This window comes from Leuciscus leuciscus (assembly GCF_965113295.1).
Source record: "Leuciscus leuciscus genome assembly, chromosome: 10".
NCBI lineage: Eukaryota > Metazoa > Chordata > Actinopteri > Cypriniformes > Leuciscidae > Leuciscus > Leuciscus leuciscus.
Window position 1 is genome coordinate 3,593,319 of NC_138734.1, and position 18,477 is coordinate 3,611,795.

General features: G+C 38.8%; 1 protein-coding gene across 3 annotated transcripts in view; it reads left to right on the forward strand.

Annotated features, from left to right (window-relative positions):
• Positions 1-18,477, forward strand: part of LOC309507767 (latent-transforming growth factor beta-binding protein 4-like) — a 66,037-nt gene that overhangs the window by 22,474 nt on the left and 25,086 nt on the right. The window contains exons 5-16 of one of the 3 annotated variants that reach the window (XM_082182136.1): positions 4,990-5,058; positions 7,887-8,009; positions 9,914-10,078; positions 11,349-11,786; positions 11,868-11,972; positions 14,965-15,093; positions 15,699-15,824; positions 15,969-16,088; positions 16,908-17,027; positions 17,361-17,480; positions 17,563-17,682; positions 17,764-17,877. In XM_082182136.1, coding sequence (XP_082038262.1) covers positions 4,990-5,058; positions 7,887-8,009; positions 9,914-10,078; positions 11,349-11,786; positions 11,868-11,972; positions 14,965-15,093; positions 15,699-15,824; positions 15,969-16,088; positions 16,908-17,027; positions 17,361-17,480; positions 17,563-17,682; positions 17,764-17,877 — 1,749 coding nt within the window. The remainder of the gene's footprint in view (positions 1-4,989; positions 5,059-7,886; positions 8,010-9,913; positions 10,079-11,348; positions 11,787-11,867; positions 11,973-14,964; positions 15,094-15,698; positions 15,825-15,968; positions 16,089-16,907; positions 17,028-17,360; positions 17,481-17,562; positions 17,683-17,763; positions 17,878-18,477) is intronic. The other 2 variants (XM_082182137.1, XM_082182138.1) reach the window with 2 other exon arrangements.

Consider the following 18,477-nt stretch of genomic DNA (forward strand, 5'->3'; position numbering starts at 1 on the left):
CGGTCCGGCCTGGAGCGTTCACAGAAACACTCACACTGTTTATAGCAGCACAGTTTGTACTTTGAGCACAAAGAGGGAACAAAACACTCAGTGAAGGTTTGTTCCTTTTTAACTCGTAAACTCCAACACACACACACACACACACACTGATATCAGTTCAGCTGGCTAGAAAAACACGTCTACTTGTAAAACAGAAAATAGAGCAGTCGCCACATGACTTCATGATGTAAATATAGCTTAGAGAGTGTTTGGCAGACGGCTCATTTAAGTCCTGCTACTATATTATTATTATTATTGCAACAGTCAAGGTGTCGCCATCAGCGCTCGATCAGCCGGCTGGCTAAACATTACAGCATACTCACATTCCTCATCATCTTGATGAATGCTATATCCTTTGCTTTCATGTCTTTAATAAAAGATGACTTCAGCATCACTATCATTTATTAAATATAGTGACATACAATGACATAATAATTATCAACATGAACTCAGTTTCTTCAACAGCAAAAGAAATATGCACATGCACACTTTGGTCAGAGTAGAATAGATGCCATTAAAGTGTTGAAATGCCTGTTTATTGTGATTAAAATCGGCGTATGGCATGTTTTACTACGGTTATGGCTGCTACGATTATGAGCATTTAACCTACGCTTTACATGAGTTAAACTTTAATTGCAATATTGCCTAAATCTCATTATAATTACATTATAATGGTACGTGTACCATTTTTAGGGGATTTGATGGTACTACATTTTACATAAATATAACTAAATATTTAATTATATAATGAAAAATGGTACATAAATATTTATGGAATAGTTATGATCCATATATTACCTATTAATCACTTTTTGAGCAAAGACCTGAAAAGGAAATGTCCAACTTAAATTGTGGTAAATCTTGAAAGCTTTGGAGCACAGACTTCAGTTTGGTCTCTTTTTAACACTTTCATATCAAAAGTGGTTTCTAAGGCAAACAGGGCTGTGGTTTTTAATTTTGAATATTCCATCTCTGCCTATATTTAGCCACAAATATGGGAGATGCCTTCCAAGGTCAATATGTTTGGTTTGATAATTGTAAATCTTGCTGTAATTTTACCCACATCAAATTAAAATGTTCCTCTGAGCTCATAGAGGGATACTGAGAAGTGAAAAGAGACCAGACTCTTTCACTTTTGATATGAATTCAAGAAAACACTTGAAAGATTATTGCTTTTTTAATGAAAAATGCACAAAAAAACTATTTAAAAATTTTAAATGAAACATATATTTTCCAAAACATGTTTTACTCAAACTGTGAGAAAATCAAAGCCATAAATCTAGACAAGTTTTGTTCCAAATTTGAGCCTGATATCTCGGAAAAGTAACTTTCAGTAAGATTTTGTTTTTTAATTTTACAATAGATGAAATTCGACTCCCAGTACTGAGAAACATTTGCCAAGGATATATTTTCCTAACTTCTCGACGACCCTGAGTGGTTGATAATGTTAAGCACACGGTTACATAATCATTTACCCAGTGCAGAATAATGACTGGAACAATAGAGCCATCCTTGGGGATCGTCAGCTCCCCTATAGAGCCACAAATATTAAACCTCACAGGGACAAATAGTTATTTTCCTCTCCGTGAAGAACTGTGGAAAGTATTCCTGAACTGCTGGAAGGCTTTGTTGTGAAAGACATAAAATCAAATAAAACACTGATCAGGGAACATGCCTTCCCTTGTGAATAAACATCTATCTATCTATTTGAAAAGCTACAATAGAAATGGCAATAAAGCATATTTTAGTTAACCATAAATGCTTCAGAAGTACATTTTAAATATACAATAGAATTAATTTTGAACTTACATTTAAAGATTCTACTTAATTGGGTCAAAATACTTCAACTAATTGCATTAACTATCAATTTAACATGTAAATAACACGCAATTAAGTGTCAGAAAACATTACATTAAGTATATACCATATATTTTATTCAAAGTATATTATTTCCATAGTTAGTACTCTTTTTAAAAGTATGTTAAAGTTTACTTCTTTTTCGCAAGGTTTTGCCTTATAAATGGATGAATCACTCAAATGGTGGAATGTTAAGTGCTGTGTGTTAAGTTATATACACTACCGGTCAAAAGTTTTAGATCGGTAAGATGTTTTATGTTTTTAAAAGAAGTATCTTCTGCTCACCAAGGCTGCAATATCTGATTAAAAATACAAACAAAAACAGTCATATTGTGAAATATTATTACAATTTAAAACAGCTGTTGTCTATGTGAATGTATATTAAAGTGTAATTTATTCCTGTGATCAAAGCTGAATTTTCAGCATCATTACTCCAGTCTTCTCTAGGTCGTCCTCAGACGAGCCTTCCATCGTTGCCTCCAGTCATCCCTATTCTCCATGCATCTGGCCAGTTTGTTGGTGCCCTGGGCTCCTGCATCCCTCTTGAGTATGTCCACGTATGTTAGCGTGGGACGTCCTCTTGACCGATGACCATGTGTTGGTTCCCATAGCACCAGCTTGCTGGCTGGCAGCTCTCGATGCCTTCGGCAATGTCCCGCAAGTCTCATTCTCCTCACAGCAATCTTGTTGCTCACTCTTGGTACTCCCTCATACAGGATTTTGTTGGTTACATGCGCACTCTTGCTGATGTTAAGCACTGCACGCAGCATCCTGGTGTAGCACCCGTCCATGGACTTCTCTAGGGTTGGATTCAGGGTCCAGCATTCACTGCCATAGAGGAGAACAGACTCTACCGTCGCGTAGAAGAAGCTGAGTTTGATTTGGCGGGAAAGGTTGGAGTTCCATACACTGTTCATGCCGTTCAGGGCCCTCCATGCAAGTGCCTTCTTCACTTTTAGATCTTGCTCAGTTGAGTTGACCCATGCGCCCAGGTATTTGAAGTCCTCAACGTCTTCAGTGTCACATGATCCTTCAGAAATCATTCTAATATGATGATTTGATGCTCAAGAAACATTTATGATTATTATCAATGTTGAAAACAGTTTTTTACATTTTTATTTCATGATGCTATGATGAATAGAACGTTCAAAAGAACAGCATTAATCTGAAATCTAAAGCTTTTGTAACATTAAACACTACCGTTCAATAGTTTGGGGTCAGTAAGGACTTTAATTTTATTTTTGGGGGAAAGAAATCAAATAAATCAATACTTTTATTCATCAAGGATGAGTTAAACTGATCAAAAGTTACATTAAAGACATTTATAATGTTAGAAAATATTCTATTTTAAATAAATGCTGTTCTTTTGAACTTTCTATTCATCAAAGAATTTAAAAAAAAAAAAAATGTACACAACTGTTTTCAACATTGATAATAATAATGAATGTTTCTTGAGCATCAAATCATCATATTAGAATGATTTCTGAAGGATCATGTGACACTGAAGACTGGAGTAATGATGCTGAAAATTCAGCTTTGATCACAGGAATAAATTACATTTTAAAATATATTAAAATAGAAAACAGTCATTTTTAATTGTCATAATGGGCCCTATCTCGCACCCAGTGCAAGTGACTTTGTACAGCGACGCATGTATCATTCCTATTTTGCACCCGCGCACAGCGGACTTCTCCCTTCACAGACGCACGTCGGTAAGTCAGGAAATACACTTGCGCTCCCGGGGGCGGTTTAGCGCAAAGAGGAGGCGTGTTCCGGCGCAAACGTTCCTTCTTGCTATTTTGCAGGTTTAGAAAACAATTGCGCCACTAACCAGGAAAAAATAGTTTAAAGTCAGTGGCGCGTTGCGCATGTTATTCATATGCTATTTTAAGGGCGCATGCTTGGCCATAATCAATGTAGCGTGTGCACAACGCACATACACTTTGATTCTCTCATCTACACAGAAGCAGCAGTTTTCATTTTTGCAAATCATACATTATTACGATAGATAGATAGATAGATGGATGGATGGATGGATGGATGGATGGATAAATCCGCCGTTATGATAGGAATCCGCCATGGAACAAGCGCGCCTGCTCTTAAAGGGAATGTGAGATGTCGCTCTGATTGGTTTATTTCACGTTACGCCCAAACCACACCTATGAATAATGAAGCTACTTCAGACCAACCCATTTTAGATTTGCGCCGGGCGCAAGAGGCATTTATCCCACCGGGAAAATAGCAACAGCGCCGAGACCCGCCCACAAAGTTACTTGCGCTTTGCGCTTGACACTTGCGTTTCAGATCGTTAAAATAGGGCCCTATATTTTTTTTTATGAAATAAATGCAGCCTTGGTGAGCAGAAGATACTTCTTTTAAAAACATAAAAAAATCTTACCGATCTAAAAGTTTTGACCAGTAGAGTGTGTGTGTGTGTGTGTGTGTGTGTGTGTGTGTGTGTGTGTGTGTGTGTGTGTGTGTGTGTGTGTGTGTGTGTGTGTGTGTGTGTGTGTGTGTGTGCGTGCGTGCGTGCGTGCGTGCGTGCGTGCGTGCGTGCGTGCGTGCGTGCGTGCGTGCGTGCGTGCGTGCGTGCGTGCGTGCGTGCGTGCGTGCGTGCGTGCGTGCGTGCGTGCGTGCGTGCGTGCGTGCGTGCGTGCGTGCGTGCGTGCGTGCGTGCGTGCGTGCGCGCGCGCACCGGGTTCGAATCCACTGTGAGACACCAATGTGTCCCTGACCAAGACACTTAATCCCTAGTTGCTCCAGAGGCGTGCGACCTCTGACATATATAGCAATTGTAAGTCGCTTTGGATAAAAAGCGTCAGCTAAATGAATAAATGTAAATATATATTATTTAATGCAATATATATGCATAAACAATAAGCTAAATATTCTCACATATAAGAACACAGACACTGTGGCATAATGAAATACCGTTTCAGGATGTTTTGTGTTCTTGTATTTGTTTCAGCCTCTTGTTTCAGTTTTGATGATGAATCACTTGTTAATTGTCTACATACATTTCTCACTGTGATTATTGCCTGCAGTTTGACAGATGTTGTCAGGATAGAGATCAGTGTGTTGTTTTCTCCTCAGGAAACACAGTGAATGGACAGGGCATCTGCCCCAAAGGCTTCGAGCGGCTCAACGGGACTCAGTGTGTGGGTAAGAGGCTGTCCCGGTTCTAGATCCATCCTAGCGTTCACCATTATCTTAAACACATTTTAGGAACATGCAAACACACACTTCACTCTCCCTTCCTTCATCCAGAGGTCAGCCGAACACTTCCGGCACTAAAGACTTTCTGACGGTTGCTGTGATCATGTCTAGCTCTGTCTAAATACTGAAACTGAAGAAGATCCGCTTCTCACTCTCACTCATCGTGTTGACTGACTAATCTATCTATCTATCTATCTATCTATCTATCTATCTATCTATCTATCTATCTATCTATCTATCTATCTATCTATCTATCTATCTATCTATCTATCTATCTATCTATCTATCTATCTATCTATCTATCTATCTATCTATCTATCTATCTGTCTGTCTGTCTGTCTATCATCTATCTATCTATCATCTATCTATCATCTATCTATCTGTCTGTCTGTCTATCTATCATCTATCTATCTACTATCTATCTATCTATCTATCTATCTATCTATCTATCTATCTATCTATCTATCTATCTATCTATCTATCTATCTGTCTGTCTGTCTGTCTGTCTGTCTGTCTGTCTATCATCTATCTATCAATCATCTATCTATCATCTCTCTATCATCTAACTATCTATCTATCTATCTATCTATCTATCTATCTATCTATCTATCTATCTATCTATCTATCTATCTATCTATCTGTCTGTCTGTCTGTCTGTCTGTCTGTCTGTCTGTCTGTCTGTCTGTCTGTCTGTCTGTCTGTCTGTCTGTCTATCATCTATCTATCTATCTGAATTACTTGCGTACTCCAAATAATCTCACATGCTAGTAATTACGATGGAATGAAACTTTCACCATTTGTCGATATATGTGAGATCCAGAGACCAGCCTCCCCCGAGGAGAAGCTACGGCATTGTTTTCCAATCTTTATCCTGACCGTAACGGCACTCCAGATGGTTTGATAAACACACTGTGAAATCAATTTATCAAGACATAGCTGGAGGTGGTCACAGGGTCAATGATGACAACTCCAGATTTGTTACGTATCTCTCTTTCTCTACATCTCCTCTCCTGCTTCTTCAAAACACAGATTACGTTACATTAATGGTTGCTGTATTTCTAACATTGAACACCACAATACAAGGTATCCATACAAAAAGTTTATTTTTTCAGTGTTAAAGTGGATGAATCATGAGGAAAAACATATTTCTTGATCTTTTCAGATAAGAACTCAATGACAATACACTGTAACTTTCAGGAAAATACTTTTTATTGAAACTAAGCTGCACTTTTACACGTCAGCAACCCATCGAAACTTGTCCAGTCTGTCTGTTTGTCTGGACATTTGGTGCTTCTTCAGTAAAAATACATGTCTTTCATCCCTACACCAACCAGATATTGAGCCGCTGGTCAATGGCTAACATGGTCTGACAAACAAACCCTTGTGGAAAACAAGTACACTTTAACATACATTTACATTTACGTTAATAATACACTTTAAAAGAATATACTCAAGTGTGAACTGAATGTAATGTTTTCATACACTTAAATGCATGTTATTTTCATGTATTACAGTTTAAATTTATAGTAAATCCAGTGAGTTGCATTTGGCTATTTTAACCCACTTAAGTAGAATCTTAATTTGTAATTTCATAATTAATGATTTAAAATATACTTTAAAATAAAACTTTGTTGTCATTATTACAAAGTGCACTAGGTGTGTTAAAATCATATTCATGGAAGTGTGCTCTCTTTAAGTGCACTTAAGTGGCCTTTTATTTTCTTAATGTTATATTAACTTTTTTTTTTATAAATATACTTTTAAGACTTGGGGCCCTATCTTGGACACAGTGCAATTGACTTTGTACAGCGACGCATGTATCATTCCTATTTTGCACCCGACGCACAGCGGACTTTTCCCTCCACAGACGCACGTCGGTAAACTAGGGAATGAACTTGCCGGGGGGCGGTTCAGTGAAAGAGGAGGCGTGTCCCGGCACAAACGTTCCCTGGTGCTATTTTGCAGGTTTAGAAAACAATTCCGCCACTGACCAGGAGAAACCTAGTCTAAAGTCAGTGGCGCAACGCATGTTATTCAGATGCTATTTTAAGGGCGCATGCTTGGCCATAATGTAGCGTGTGCACAACGCACATGCACTTTGCTTATCTCATCTACACACAGACGCAGCAGTTTCCATTTTTAGAAAACCATACATTATTACAAGGAACAATATTAACACACGAGGGAAATCATTGTTGTGTCCATGAAGATGTGAAAAAATAGGCATAAATCTAGCTTACACATTTACCCAAATTATTAAACGCCTGTTTAACCAAAGCTAATTTGAGTGTGTTTCTCCCATCCCCAATGTCACTTCTCTGTGTTTTACGGCCCTGACGAGAACGTCGGTCTCCTCGGCTGTGAACCGCTGCTGGCGTGTGCCTGGCAAATCCGCCGTTATAATAGCAATCCGCCATGGAACAAGCGCGCCTGCTCTTAAAGGGAATGTGAGATGACTCTGATTGGTTTATTTCACGTTACGCCCAAACCACACCTTTGAGTAATGAAGCAACTTCAGACCAACCCATTTTAGATTTGCGTCGGGCGCAAGAGTCATTTATCCCGCCGGTATAATAGCAACAGCGCCCAAGACCCGCCCACAAAGTTACTTGCGTTTCGCACTTGATACTTGCGTTTCAGATCGTTAAAATAGGGCCCTTGAAGTAAACTACAAGTTCACATTCAGCGCACTTCTTTTTCACAAGGGTATTGACCCACACACACACACACCAACACATCAGGTTATGACAGTCATGTTTCCTCCTCTGGTGTAGATATTAACGAGTGTTTGCAGCCGGGTTTCTGTGAAAACGGGAACTGTGTAAACACCCGAGGGAGCTACAGTTGTGTCTGCAAAGAGGGCTACTTACTGGACGCCTCTCATGGGATCTGCATCTGTAAGTACGGGACAGTCCGACACGAGAGGAGGACAGCCATGCCACACACAGCTACAGCCCTCAGTCATACACAGGCCAATACTAACACATCATGAGTTTCAAATCCACACTACAAAGTGAATGCACATGAGTGAAGGCTTTGGCGGTGTGTGGCTGTGGTTCTGTCTATTCCAGCAGGATTACTTGGCTCTGCTTGAGAGATGCCTGTCGGCTCCATGCATATGCATCCTTAAATCGAGGCCTATCCTGACTGATCGCTCCGTGTTTTCTGGTGTTTTCCCATCGACTGGGAGCTGCCTCTTTCTGCCTGAGTTTTTGCATCTGGGAAATTCTGTGACTCTATTTTAATCAAGTTTTCTTCTTGTCTGAATCTTGTCAAGCCTTCTTGAGATTCTGAGCATGTTTGTCAGTCAGGTAAGTGTACCAATGCCTGCTGTTTACGTTATATGTATTACATTGTGCAGTGATTTGCTCAAGCTGATCTGTGTGTCATTTCCAGTGGCTCTGTGGCTGATTATTGTATGCCTGGCTCTACTTTAAACTTTGTTTGTGCTGCTGAACCAATCAAAGCGCCAAAAGTGTAAAGAATGATGTCATTGTAGAATGAGTAGCAGAAATATTTATTTCCTTGGGGCTGTTGTGTTAAGCTATTTGCGTAAGTATGACGTCCATGACAAACCCAACCAACTTGAAGGAATATTTCCCAAAAGAATAATTTACTCACATCATTCCAACCCCGTACAACCTTCCTTTCTTCCGTGGAACACAAAAGGAGATGTTTTGCAGAACGTCCGAGCTGCTCTTTTCCCATACAATGAAAGTACAGTGATTAACAGTTTAAGTTGTGCACTGAATTCTAGCAGGCAAAAAAACATTTTACAATAAAAATGTTGGCATCTGCCACATTATTATTATTATTTTTATTTATTTTTTGGTTTAAAAAGCAAGATTTCAGTGAATTATGTTTTAAATTCTATTACTCACACTATATAATGTATAAAATGAAAAAAGGCCACTTGAGTGCACTGAAAGAGATACACTTTCATGACTGTTTCTTAACACACTTAAAGTCCGCGTGAACCAGAAGTTGCAAACGACTTTTCTCCAGTGCTGTGACCATCAGGGAAGGTCCTCCAATGCAGAGGGGAGGGGCATTTTCAGATTTTGATTAAAGATTACGAAGCCAAAACATTTTTTTCTGTGTTTTAACTTGCACGGATTAATTGTTCACCACAAGACTAGTAATATGCGCTAACAAAGTAAATAAAGTCCAACTGAAATCAAAATGGACCCTAAGTACACTTTTAAAAAGTGCAGTTAGTAATAATGTCACACTAAAAGTTTTAATTTGAAATGCTTTTTAAGGTGTAACAATATAAATGCAGTGAAGTACACTTATTTAAAAAAACAGAAGTAATTATGAAGTCACGTATGAAGATGTACTGAAGTTCTACTTAAGTGGGCCAAAAAAGCACTCTTAATAAGGCAAAATAAACTAATAATTTCTCTCTTTTTTAAATGTGCTCAAGTGGACTTCTTTTTCACAACGGTATGTCTTCAGATGTACAGTGTGAGTCATATATAGACAGATTTTTTCATATCTTTATGCTTTCATTGTATGGAAAAGAGCAGCGTGAACATTCCTCTAAAGTCCTGCTTTTGTGCTCCACAGAGAAAAACAAAGTCATACAGGTTTGGAACGACATGAGGGTGAGTAATTAATGACAGAATGTTCATTGTTGGGCGAACTAACCCTTTAAAAGACCACTTAAATCACTTCAAGAAGCAGTATGATCATAAATGAATGCATTAATATCTGCATGTACGATCTGTTGCATGTTTAGATTCCTATCCATACCTGTGTCCCTACGTAATTATATTCTGCTCTGTTTTTCCCCTCATAGCGCAGAAGGTGATCTCGGAGGAGAAGGACCAGTGTTTCCGGATCCTGAACCAGGGCTCCTGTTCTCTTCCCATCCTGAGGAACATCACCAAACAGATCTGCTGCTGCAGTCGAGTGGGAAAAGCCTGGGGGAAGAAGTGTCAGTTATGCCCTTTCTTCGGCTCAGGTAAGAGACTTTTCAGGCATTCAGCGAATGCACTTGTCTTTTCAAACAACTACATTGCATCTTTAATGCATAAGTTTGGGCAAAGAGTAGGAAGAAGGATGGATGACAGCACTGAGAACATTATGTGTTAGTACAGAATATTGAAACAACATGATTTGGTTTTAACACGAAGAGTCCAAATGTTCCTCAAGGACCCCGTCCCACCCACACCACCAGCAATATTTCTTTGAAAATGACTGGAGGAATATCAAAGGAGATGAAATATTACTGTGTAATTTGTCTGTCTTCGTTTAAATACCACAAGTTGTGGTTCTAACGTTGTCCCGGTTGACCCTTCCTGTTCCTGGCTCGATGGAACGGATTAGTTCACTTCAGAATTTAAATTTCCTGATAATTTACTCTCCCCACGTCATCCAAGATATTCATGTCTTCCTTTCTTCAGTCGAAAAGTTTTTGATTTTGAGGAAAACATTCCAGGATTTTTCTCCATATGATGGATTTCAATGATTATCAACGGGTTGAAGGTCCAAATGTGAGTTTCAGTGCAGCTTCAAAGTCTCGACACGATCCCAGCCCGAGGAATAAGAGTCTTATCTAGCCAAACCATCACTCATTAAAAAAAAAAAAAAAAAAAAAAAAACTTTTATATACTTTTTAACCACAAATGGTTGTCTTGCACGTCCACGACTTCAAGCATTACGTAATCATGTTGGAAAGGTCAGGCGGTAACCTGACATGGGCGGTAAATGTAGAGTAGGGTGAAAAACTCCATCTCATTTTCTCCTCCAACTTCAAAATCGTCCAATATCGGTGTTTTACCTTTTATTTATTATTTATTTATTGTAAAGGGCGTTTGATTTAGTCTTTGCACGTTGGCTTTGTAAACACTTGGTCTGTACTTCCGCCTACATCACACTTGACCTTTCAACGTGATTACGTGATGTGTGGCGCTTCACAGCTAGTGCAAGATGAGCAGTTGCGGTTAAAAAGTATATAAATGTTTATTTTTTAATGGCCGATGGTTTGTCTAGATAAGACTCTTATTCATCGGCTGGGATCATGTCGAGACTTTGAAGAAGAAATGTTTTCCTCAAAAACCTTCATTTCTTTTACACTGAAGAAAGAAAGACATGAACATCTTGGATGATGTGGGGGGAGAGTCAATTATCAGGACATTTTTATTCTGAAGTGAACTACTCCTTTAAGAAACAAGAAAATGTAACTGCATTAGACTTTTACAGGTTTTCAGCACGTAACCTTGTGTTCACAGCTGCCTTCAAAGAGATCTGTCCTGCTGGACCGGGTTACCATTATTCGGCTTCGGCAGTCAAGTTTAACCAAAGAATAGCCGAGGTGGTTGACACCGGCGGGCCGCCCTTGGTCTCTGAAAATGCTCGCACATCCACACAGGTCGTAGTATCCCAACCTGAAATCTCCAGGACGCACTCAACAAGCTCACTGTCAACCAGAATCCAACAATCGACCAACACGCAAACCATCAGAGTCCAGCAACCTTCCATCTCTCAGTCTACGAGACCACAGAAACCTAACGCTGGTCCACAGACCGGTTCGGTTATCACTATAACTCAACCGAATCCAAACCTGTCAACTGGTGGCGTCTCTCAAACCACAAACGCCAGACCTCAGCCTTCCAGTGTTCGTCCTGGGAACGCCGCCTCAACCAACCAGCCGGCCAGAGTGAACACGTGTGAGTGACAGCGTTTCTCATAAAGTTATTTATTAAAGCACAGTTGTGGAGGTGTGTTTAATTCAATCTAATTGTTTACAGCTGTTGTCCGTACGCAAACCAGCCGGCCCTCGGTGAACAGACAGCCAGTTTCTCCAGTTAGACCTCCTGTGCCGACTACATCCCGGCCACTGCCGACTCGACAAGGTAAGCCATCGCTGAGGCTTCAGGAAGAGAAGTGCACTTCAGCATACTTTTATAAAAGAGCACTTAATACGGAAATAATATACTTTAAAAGAATATACTTTAGTGTAATGTTTTCAAACACTTAATTGCATGTTATTATATGAAAATTTTATTAAATGCAATACATTCATAGTAAATGCAATTTTTGACCCACTTAAGTAGGACTTAAGTACATCTATTTATTTAAAGTGCCCCTATTATGGATTTTTGAAAATGACCTTTCATGTAGTGTGTAACAGCTCTGAGTGAATGAAAACATACTGCAAAGTTTTAAATCTGAAAGTGCACCGTATATAAAGTTATTGTCTTTCAAAAGTAAGATTTTTTGTTTTCGACGCGCTGTACACGGTAGACCAATCACAACAGACTGAGCTGTCTGGCCAATCAGAGCAGAGTAGCTTGCAGAAAGGAGGGATTTAGAGAGATTGATTCATCTGACGAGTCGTTTGAGAATCAGTGAAAATGTGGTGTATGCAAATGTATTTTATGAGAAAATGAAACCTTTTTTTTACCTTTAATGCATGTAAACCTGTTGTAGGAGACAACATTAGGAAACTTTAAAAATAGCATAATGGGGCACTTTAATTTCATAATTATGGTTAAAGTTTACTGCTGAATGTACTGACAAACTTTAAAGTCCCTCTGTGGTGAAAATCCAGCTTTTAATGTTGTTTATGTGTCTATGTGGTGTTTTTAATATGCTTTAAGACAAACCATGTGGAAATTCATAAGTCAACACCATTGCTGAGTATTTTCTCTATGAAACTGCAGTGATTCTTGTAACCAATCAGATCAACGTGTGATCGTCAACGAGTGAATCTCTGAGCTGGTGTGAGTGAGAGGAGGCGGGGCTAATTATCATATTCATAGAACCACATATACTAAATGAGGAAATGAGGAAAGGGTTTAAAGTTACATTCAAGCTATTCAATTTATTTTCAAGGAAAAAAACGTTTAAATAAGTAATTTTGGTGATCAAAGATGAGTTTTACAGGATAAAATGATTGACTACAGGGGGACTTTAAATAAATGTGTAATTGCACATTTCCAATGAGGGAGTTGCAATTTATTACATTTAAAATATATTAACTTTAAACGTAATATCGAATTACACATTACAGTTAAAATTATGATCAAGTATGCTTTATTGCTTTAGTATGTTAGTCAACACAAAAGATTATTAAAACAATGATTTAAAAAGTATTTTGCAATTTTTTTACATTATTACAAGGTGCATTTCTTTAAAAATGTACTTAAGTGTATTAAAAATCATCACTCTTTAAGTGCACTTAAGTGGCATTATTTATTTCATTAATCTATTATCTGGGGGTAAATTTTTTTTTTTAAATATACTTTTTAAGATTTGAAGTACACTACAAGTGCACATTCTATACAATAAAGCACACTTCTTAGGCTTAGGCTTAGGCTTGTGACTTGAAGGCCCTGTCCCATAAAGTGCTCTGGATGTGGCCTTTCATGAAGTCCATGACCCTGTCCCAAAAGGAACCCTAATCCTTCACGAAACCTCCTCTTAGTCCACACTTTCTTGGCGCTTTGACTGTCAGGTAGAAGTCTGTGCGGAGCTCGATTCATTGTGGGCTCTGCAAAAGTGTGCATATCAAAATGACAAATGGGATGGACACCCTACAGTCTTGTGGACTTAACAGGTGCGCACAGGACCACAAGTGCACATGATGTGTGCTATTTGAGACAAGGCCCATGAGACTTTTGGACGTCCCAGTTGTCATTTTCTGATTCAGAAGTGTACTCTCGAGTTCCTCCTTGTAGTGATATATGACCTAACAGTAAGAGTAGGCTGAGAGCGGGATTTGGGACAGGTACTCTTGCATATGTTGTTTGTACAGCTGTTAAAACTGTTCAAGTTAAAGAGGTAATGGTCTGTTTATGTCCTCAACTACATGAATTTTGGGGCACTGCTGTTCTTAATCTGTTCTTTATTGTAATGCCACTAATATGGCTGTTGGGTGTTTCTCAGAAGTGCACAGAAAAAACTTAATTGGCCTGCTCATATAAATGACCGACATCTTTGATTTCCAGAGTTGAAGTGACGCCAAATTCATCTCAACCTTGAAAAATGCAGAGCTGAATTCCGCACTGTAATTTTCTCATCATTTGCATCCAGTTTGATTGTTCGATGATGTTAGTTTGGAGAGGAATGAATAAATGTCCATCAAGTTATAAACACGCCATACCTCTGAGATTGAGTTGGGCTAATCTGGGGTTGTTTCCCGAACAACGACGTCACTCGCTGCTTCACTACCGTAGTGCGATGCATCAATGAAGAAATCAACTATCGAGTCACGACTGTTTCCCGAAACCGTACTGTCGCAAAGTTGTCGTTCAACCATGTTGGTTTATGATGTCACGAACTTAGTGGAGTAATAACTTCTTTTAATGATTCGTTTGAGATCGAATTAATGCTAGACTTTTCGCTATAAATTACAGCCATGGCATCTGAGGACTATTTCTAATTTTTCTCAGTTATTTTGCTTTATTTCCAGATTCAATCATAGGCTCGATCTTACACACTAGAGCTCGTTCACACATGCGCACTCTTCAAAAACGACACTTTAAATCTCTTGACAGACTAAAAGACGTAAATGACGTTTGTATGAATTCTACATAAAATATACAGGTTGTACTGAATGCCATCTTGCTTATTTGGCTCAAGATAAGGATTTATTGAGTCCACATGTCATGAAAACAAGAGACTTCTAAGCACAGCTCGAGATCTGTCGTTCCAAACACACAACTCTGTGATGCTGTTTGTGAATGTTCATTAGAACTATAGTTTCGGGAAACACCGACTCGTTGAACTGCGGATAACGAATGAACTTGCAACCATAGTTTGCAATCGAAGCTTTTGAATACGCACCCCTGATTAGATAACCACAAACTGACCTGATATTGAATCAGTGTGTGTTTCCCCCAGATGGCCGAGTGTGTGAATCACGACCTCAGGTGTGCGGGTCGGGACGCTGTATTGACCTGCCAGGCGGCAGACACACGTGTGTGTGTAACACTGGATATATACTCAATCCTCAGCAAGGCCACTGCCAAGGTATGAACCTGGGAGTTAATGCATGACTAAGGAATAAGAAATAAGCAACACTGCAGACTTACACTTACACTCTAGAGAAGATAAATATGTACGGTATACCTTCTAAAATGGGTTTTAAATCACATTGAGATTAAATGTTCCTTCCACTGCCATTATGTTAGATAATTTTCAATATATTTGGCATTATAGAAGGATTTCTCATTGGTGTCTTCCAAGGCTTTTAAAGGTAAAAGGTCATAGTGACATTGCCTAGAGGCCAGCCAGCTCATATATTTGTCATCTCTGTCTCCATCTGCACATACTTTAACTGTGTGGATTTCTGTGTGCATGTGCATTACATTATTGTAACACACTGAAAGCCTCTTACAATTAAGGACAAGCACGAGTAATGTATCATACAGGAGCCAGCAATATTAGCAGTACCATAATAACCAAGCGATGGTCGAAGCATCTCATCTCATCTCTCTCTCTCTCTCTCTCTCTCTCTCTCTCTCTCTCTCTCTCTCTCTCTCTCTCTCTCTCTCTCTCTCTCTCTCTCTCTCTCTCTCTCTCTCTCTCTCTCTCTCTCTCTCTCTCTCTCTCTCTCTCTCTCTCTCTCTCTCCAGACAGAAACGAGTGTCTGTTGACGCCCAGGCCGTGCTCTGTGGGACAGTGTGTGAATACGGCGGGCAGCTTCCGTTGTGTGTGTCCATCGGGATACCAGACTAACTCCCAGCAGACCATGTGTGTCGGTTAGAGACGTTTCATTCTTTCGGCTGACCACGTCCTCTGTGTTTAATTTACCGTTCGTGTCAATGGTGCTTTATAGAATGTTTTTAGAATGTTGTGCATATAATAATTTATGAGATCAGTTAAATCATTGATGGATTCCACAGATTTTGATGAGTGCCGTCAGGTTCCCAATCCCTGTATTAACGGCCGCTGTGAAAACACACTGGGCAGCTTCAGGTGTGTGTGCAGAGCTGGATACAAGCTTCAGGAGAACAGCTGCATAGGTAATTCAAATCATTTTACCCATAATGGGGTTCTCAAACCTTTTGGGGGGCCGGAGAACACATAATTATAACAGTGATTAAGCATATGCTTGCTACAGTTTGTACAGTTTGTAATTTATCAATGGTTTATTAAAAGGACCATATGAAATCCATCTTATTTTTTCCCACCCCCCAATTTAATGGTTGAATTCAATTTTAATAATCATGAATCATGTCTAATCAATTGAATTAAAAAAAACTTCAACAACATTGTTTAAATGTTTGCAATAACAGGGCCCTATGAATTTTTTTTATGTTTTAATACAAATTTATTATAAAAAAAAGGTAGTAATGAAATGTAATCAAATTAAAATGTCAAAGTTTCTTTCATTTTTCTTAGCAAAGTGCTGCACAACAGAACAATTTTGTGACTATTCCTTAAATAAATTAGTTTTAATAATTTGTATTAATATTACTATGCTACTGTACAAGAGTAATGTTTTTCTGTTATAATTTCTTCAAGTTAAACCGAACTTTTATTTTGATGCGTTGTCGTGAAGAGTTTCTGTGTGCATATTTTGATAGTTTTCTCAAATTAAATGCTGTTGAAGTCACTTTTAGAGTACTATGAGCATCTTGAGTGTGTGTGTGTGTGTGTGTGTGTGTGTGTGTGTGTGTGTGTGTGTGTGTGTGTGTGTGTGTGTGTGTGTGTATAGACAAAACTACTCATCCTGGTGTATACAGGATAGGGATATTAAAATGTATTGCATAATAGTCATATGTTTTCTGTCTCCAAAAAAGAACTCAGATATACTTGATGTGGTGTTTTATTATCCTCAGACATAGATGAGTGTGTTGACCCGCTCCGGTGTTCGGGTCAGGAGTGTGTGAACTCTCAGGGCTCATATAGGTGTGTTTCCTGTAAGCCTGGCTTTGATCTGCTCAATGGACAATGCTCAGGTAACACACGACACAGAAATATCACTATGTAATATTCCTTTTGCAGACTAATCTTGTGTTATCTTGTGAAAAATAAGCTAACTTTAGCATACTTTTACATTAAGTAAAGTACTTATTATGGAATAATTGTCTGGGTTGTGTTTAGTTTGTTCATGCGTTTAGGTTTCTTGTACTCCTTTCAGAGTAGCGCTCTCCTTACCCTTGTTAGTTAATCAGCTACTCATTAGTTAATGATTATGTTCACCTGTTCCTTGTTTAGTTCCCTTGTTAAATCTGTGTTTATATGTATGCTCCCCGTTCTGTTCAGTTCTCGTAATTCTTTCTTTTATTCAGATATTGATGAATGTCGCCGGACCCCGTCCCCATGTCCCGACGGCCGCTGTGAAAACACACCGGGCAGCTACAGATGCGCGTGTCGAGACGGATACAGATTGCAGGCCAACACCTGTGTGGGTAAGAAAATGCTTTTAAGTGGAAATAATATACATTTATATTATTGTGTTCATGTGTGCATGGATTGATGTGTACGTTACAGATGTGAATGAGTGTCAGGACCCATTGCAGTGTCCTGGACAGGAGTGTGTGAACTCTCAGGGATCATATAGGTGTGTGTCGTGCAGACCTGGATTTAGCTTTAAAAATGGAGCATGCTCAGGTAACGACTCGTTTCAACCTGCAAGTCATAACGTGTGAAATATGTACAGACCCTGAAAGTGGGATGCTGTTATCTGTCCAGATATCGACGAATGCCGTCAGACTCCTTGCTCGAACGGACTGTGTGAAAACACACTTGGCAGCTTCAGGTGTGTGTGCAGAACTGGCTTCAGACTGCAGGGCGGCACCTGCACAGGTATGATTCTTCATACAAAACCAATCGTGAAAAACTGGGTTACAATTAGCTATCACAGTTTTACATTTTGTCTTAGAATAACTTTCCTGGATTTAACTTGATATAACTCAAATATTTAAGTTTTCACTTAATACAACTTAAAATTGTAATGCAGCGCAAACACTTACTTTTTAAAGTTACTTTTACAGTGCAATTAGTTTTTCTCAAATTCAATTTATGGTTTGGTTCAAACCTTTAAATTTTGATTTAATTTTAATCAAAAATATTATTTTCCCAAAGACAAAAACATTAACACAAAGTAAAAAGATCGGTCACACATTAGTTTAGGGTCCAATTCTCACTATTAAAGATTTTGCCTGGTTACTGATTATTAATAGTTAGTAAGTTAGTTTAGGTATTGGGTAGGATTGAGGATGTAGAATGTTGTCATGCAGAAAAAGGCATTAATATGTGCTTTATAAGTACTAATAAACAGCCAATATCCTAGTAATATGCTTGATAATAAGCAACTAGTTAATAGGGAGAATTGGACCCTAAACTAAAGTGTTACCAAAAGATTATTATAAAGACCAGCATACTTAATCTATACTTTAGGGCGTA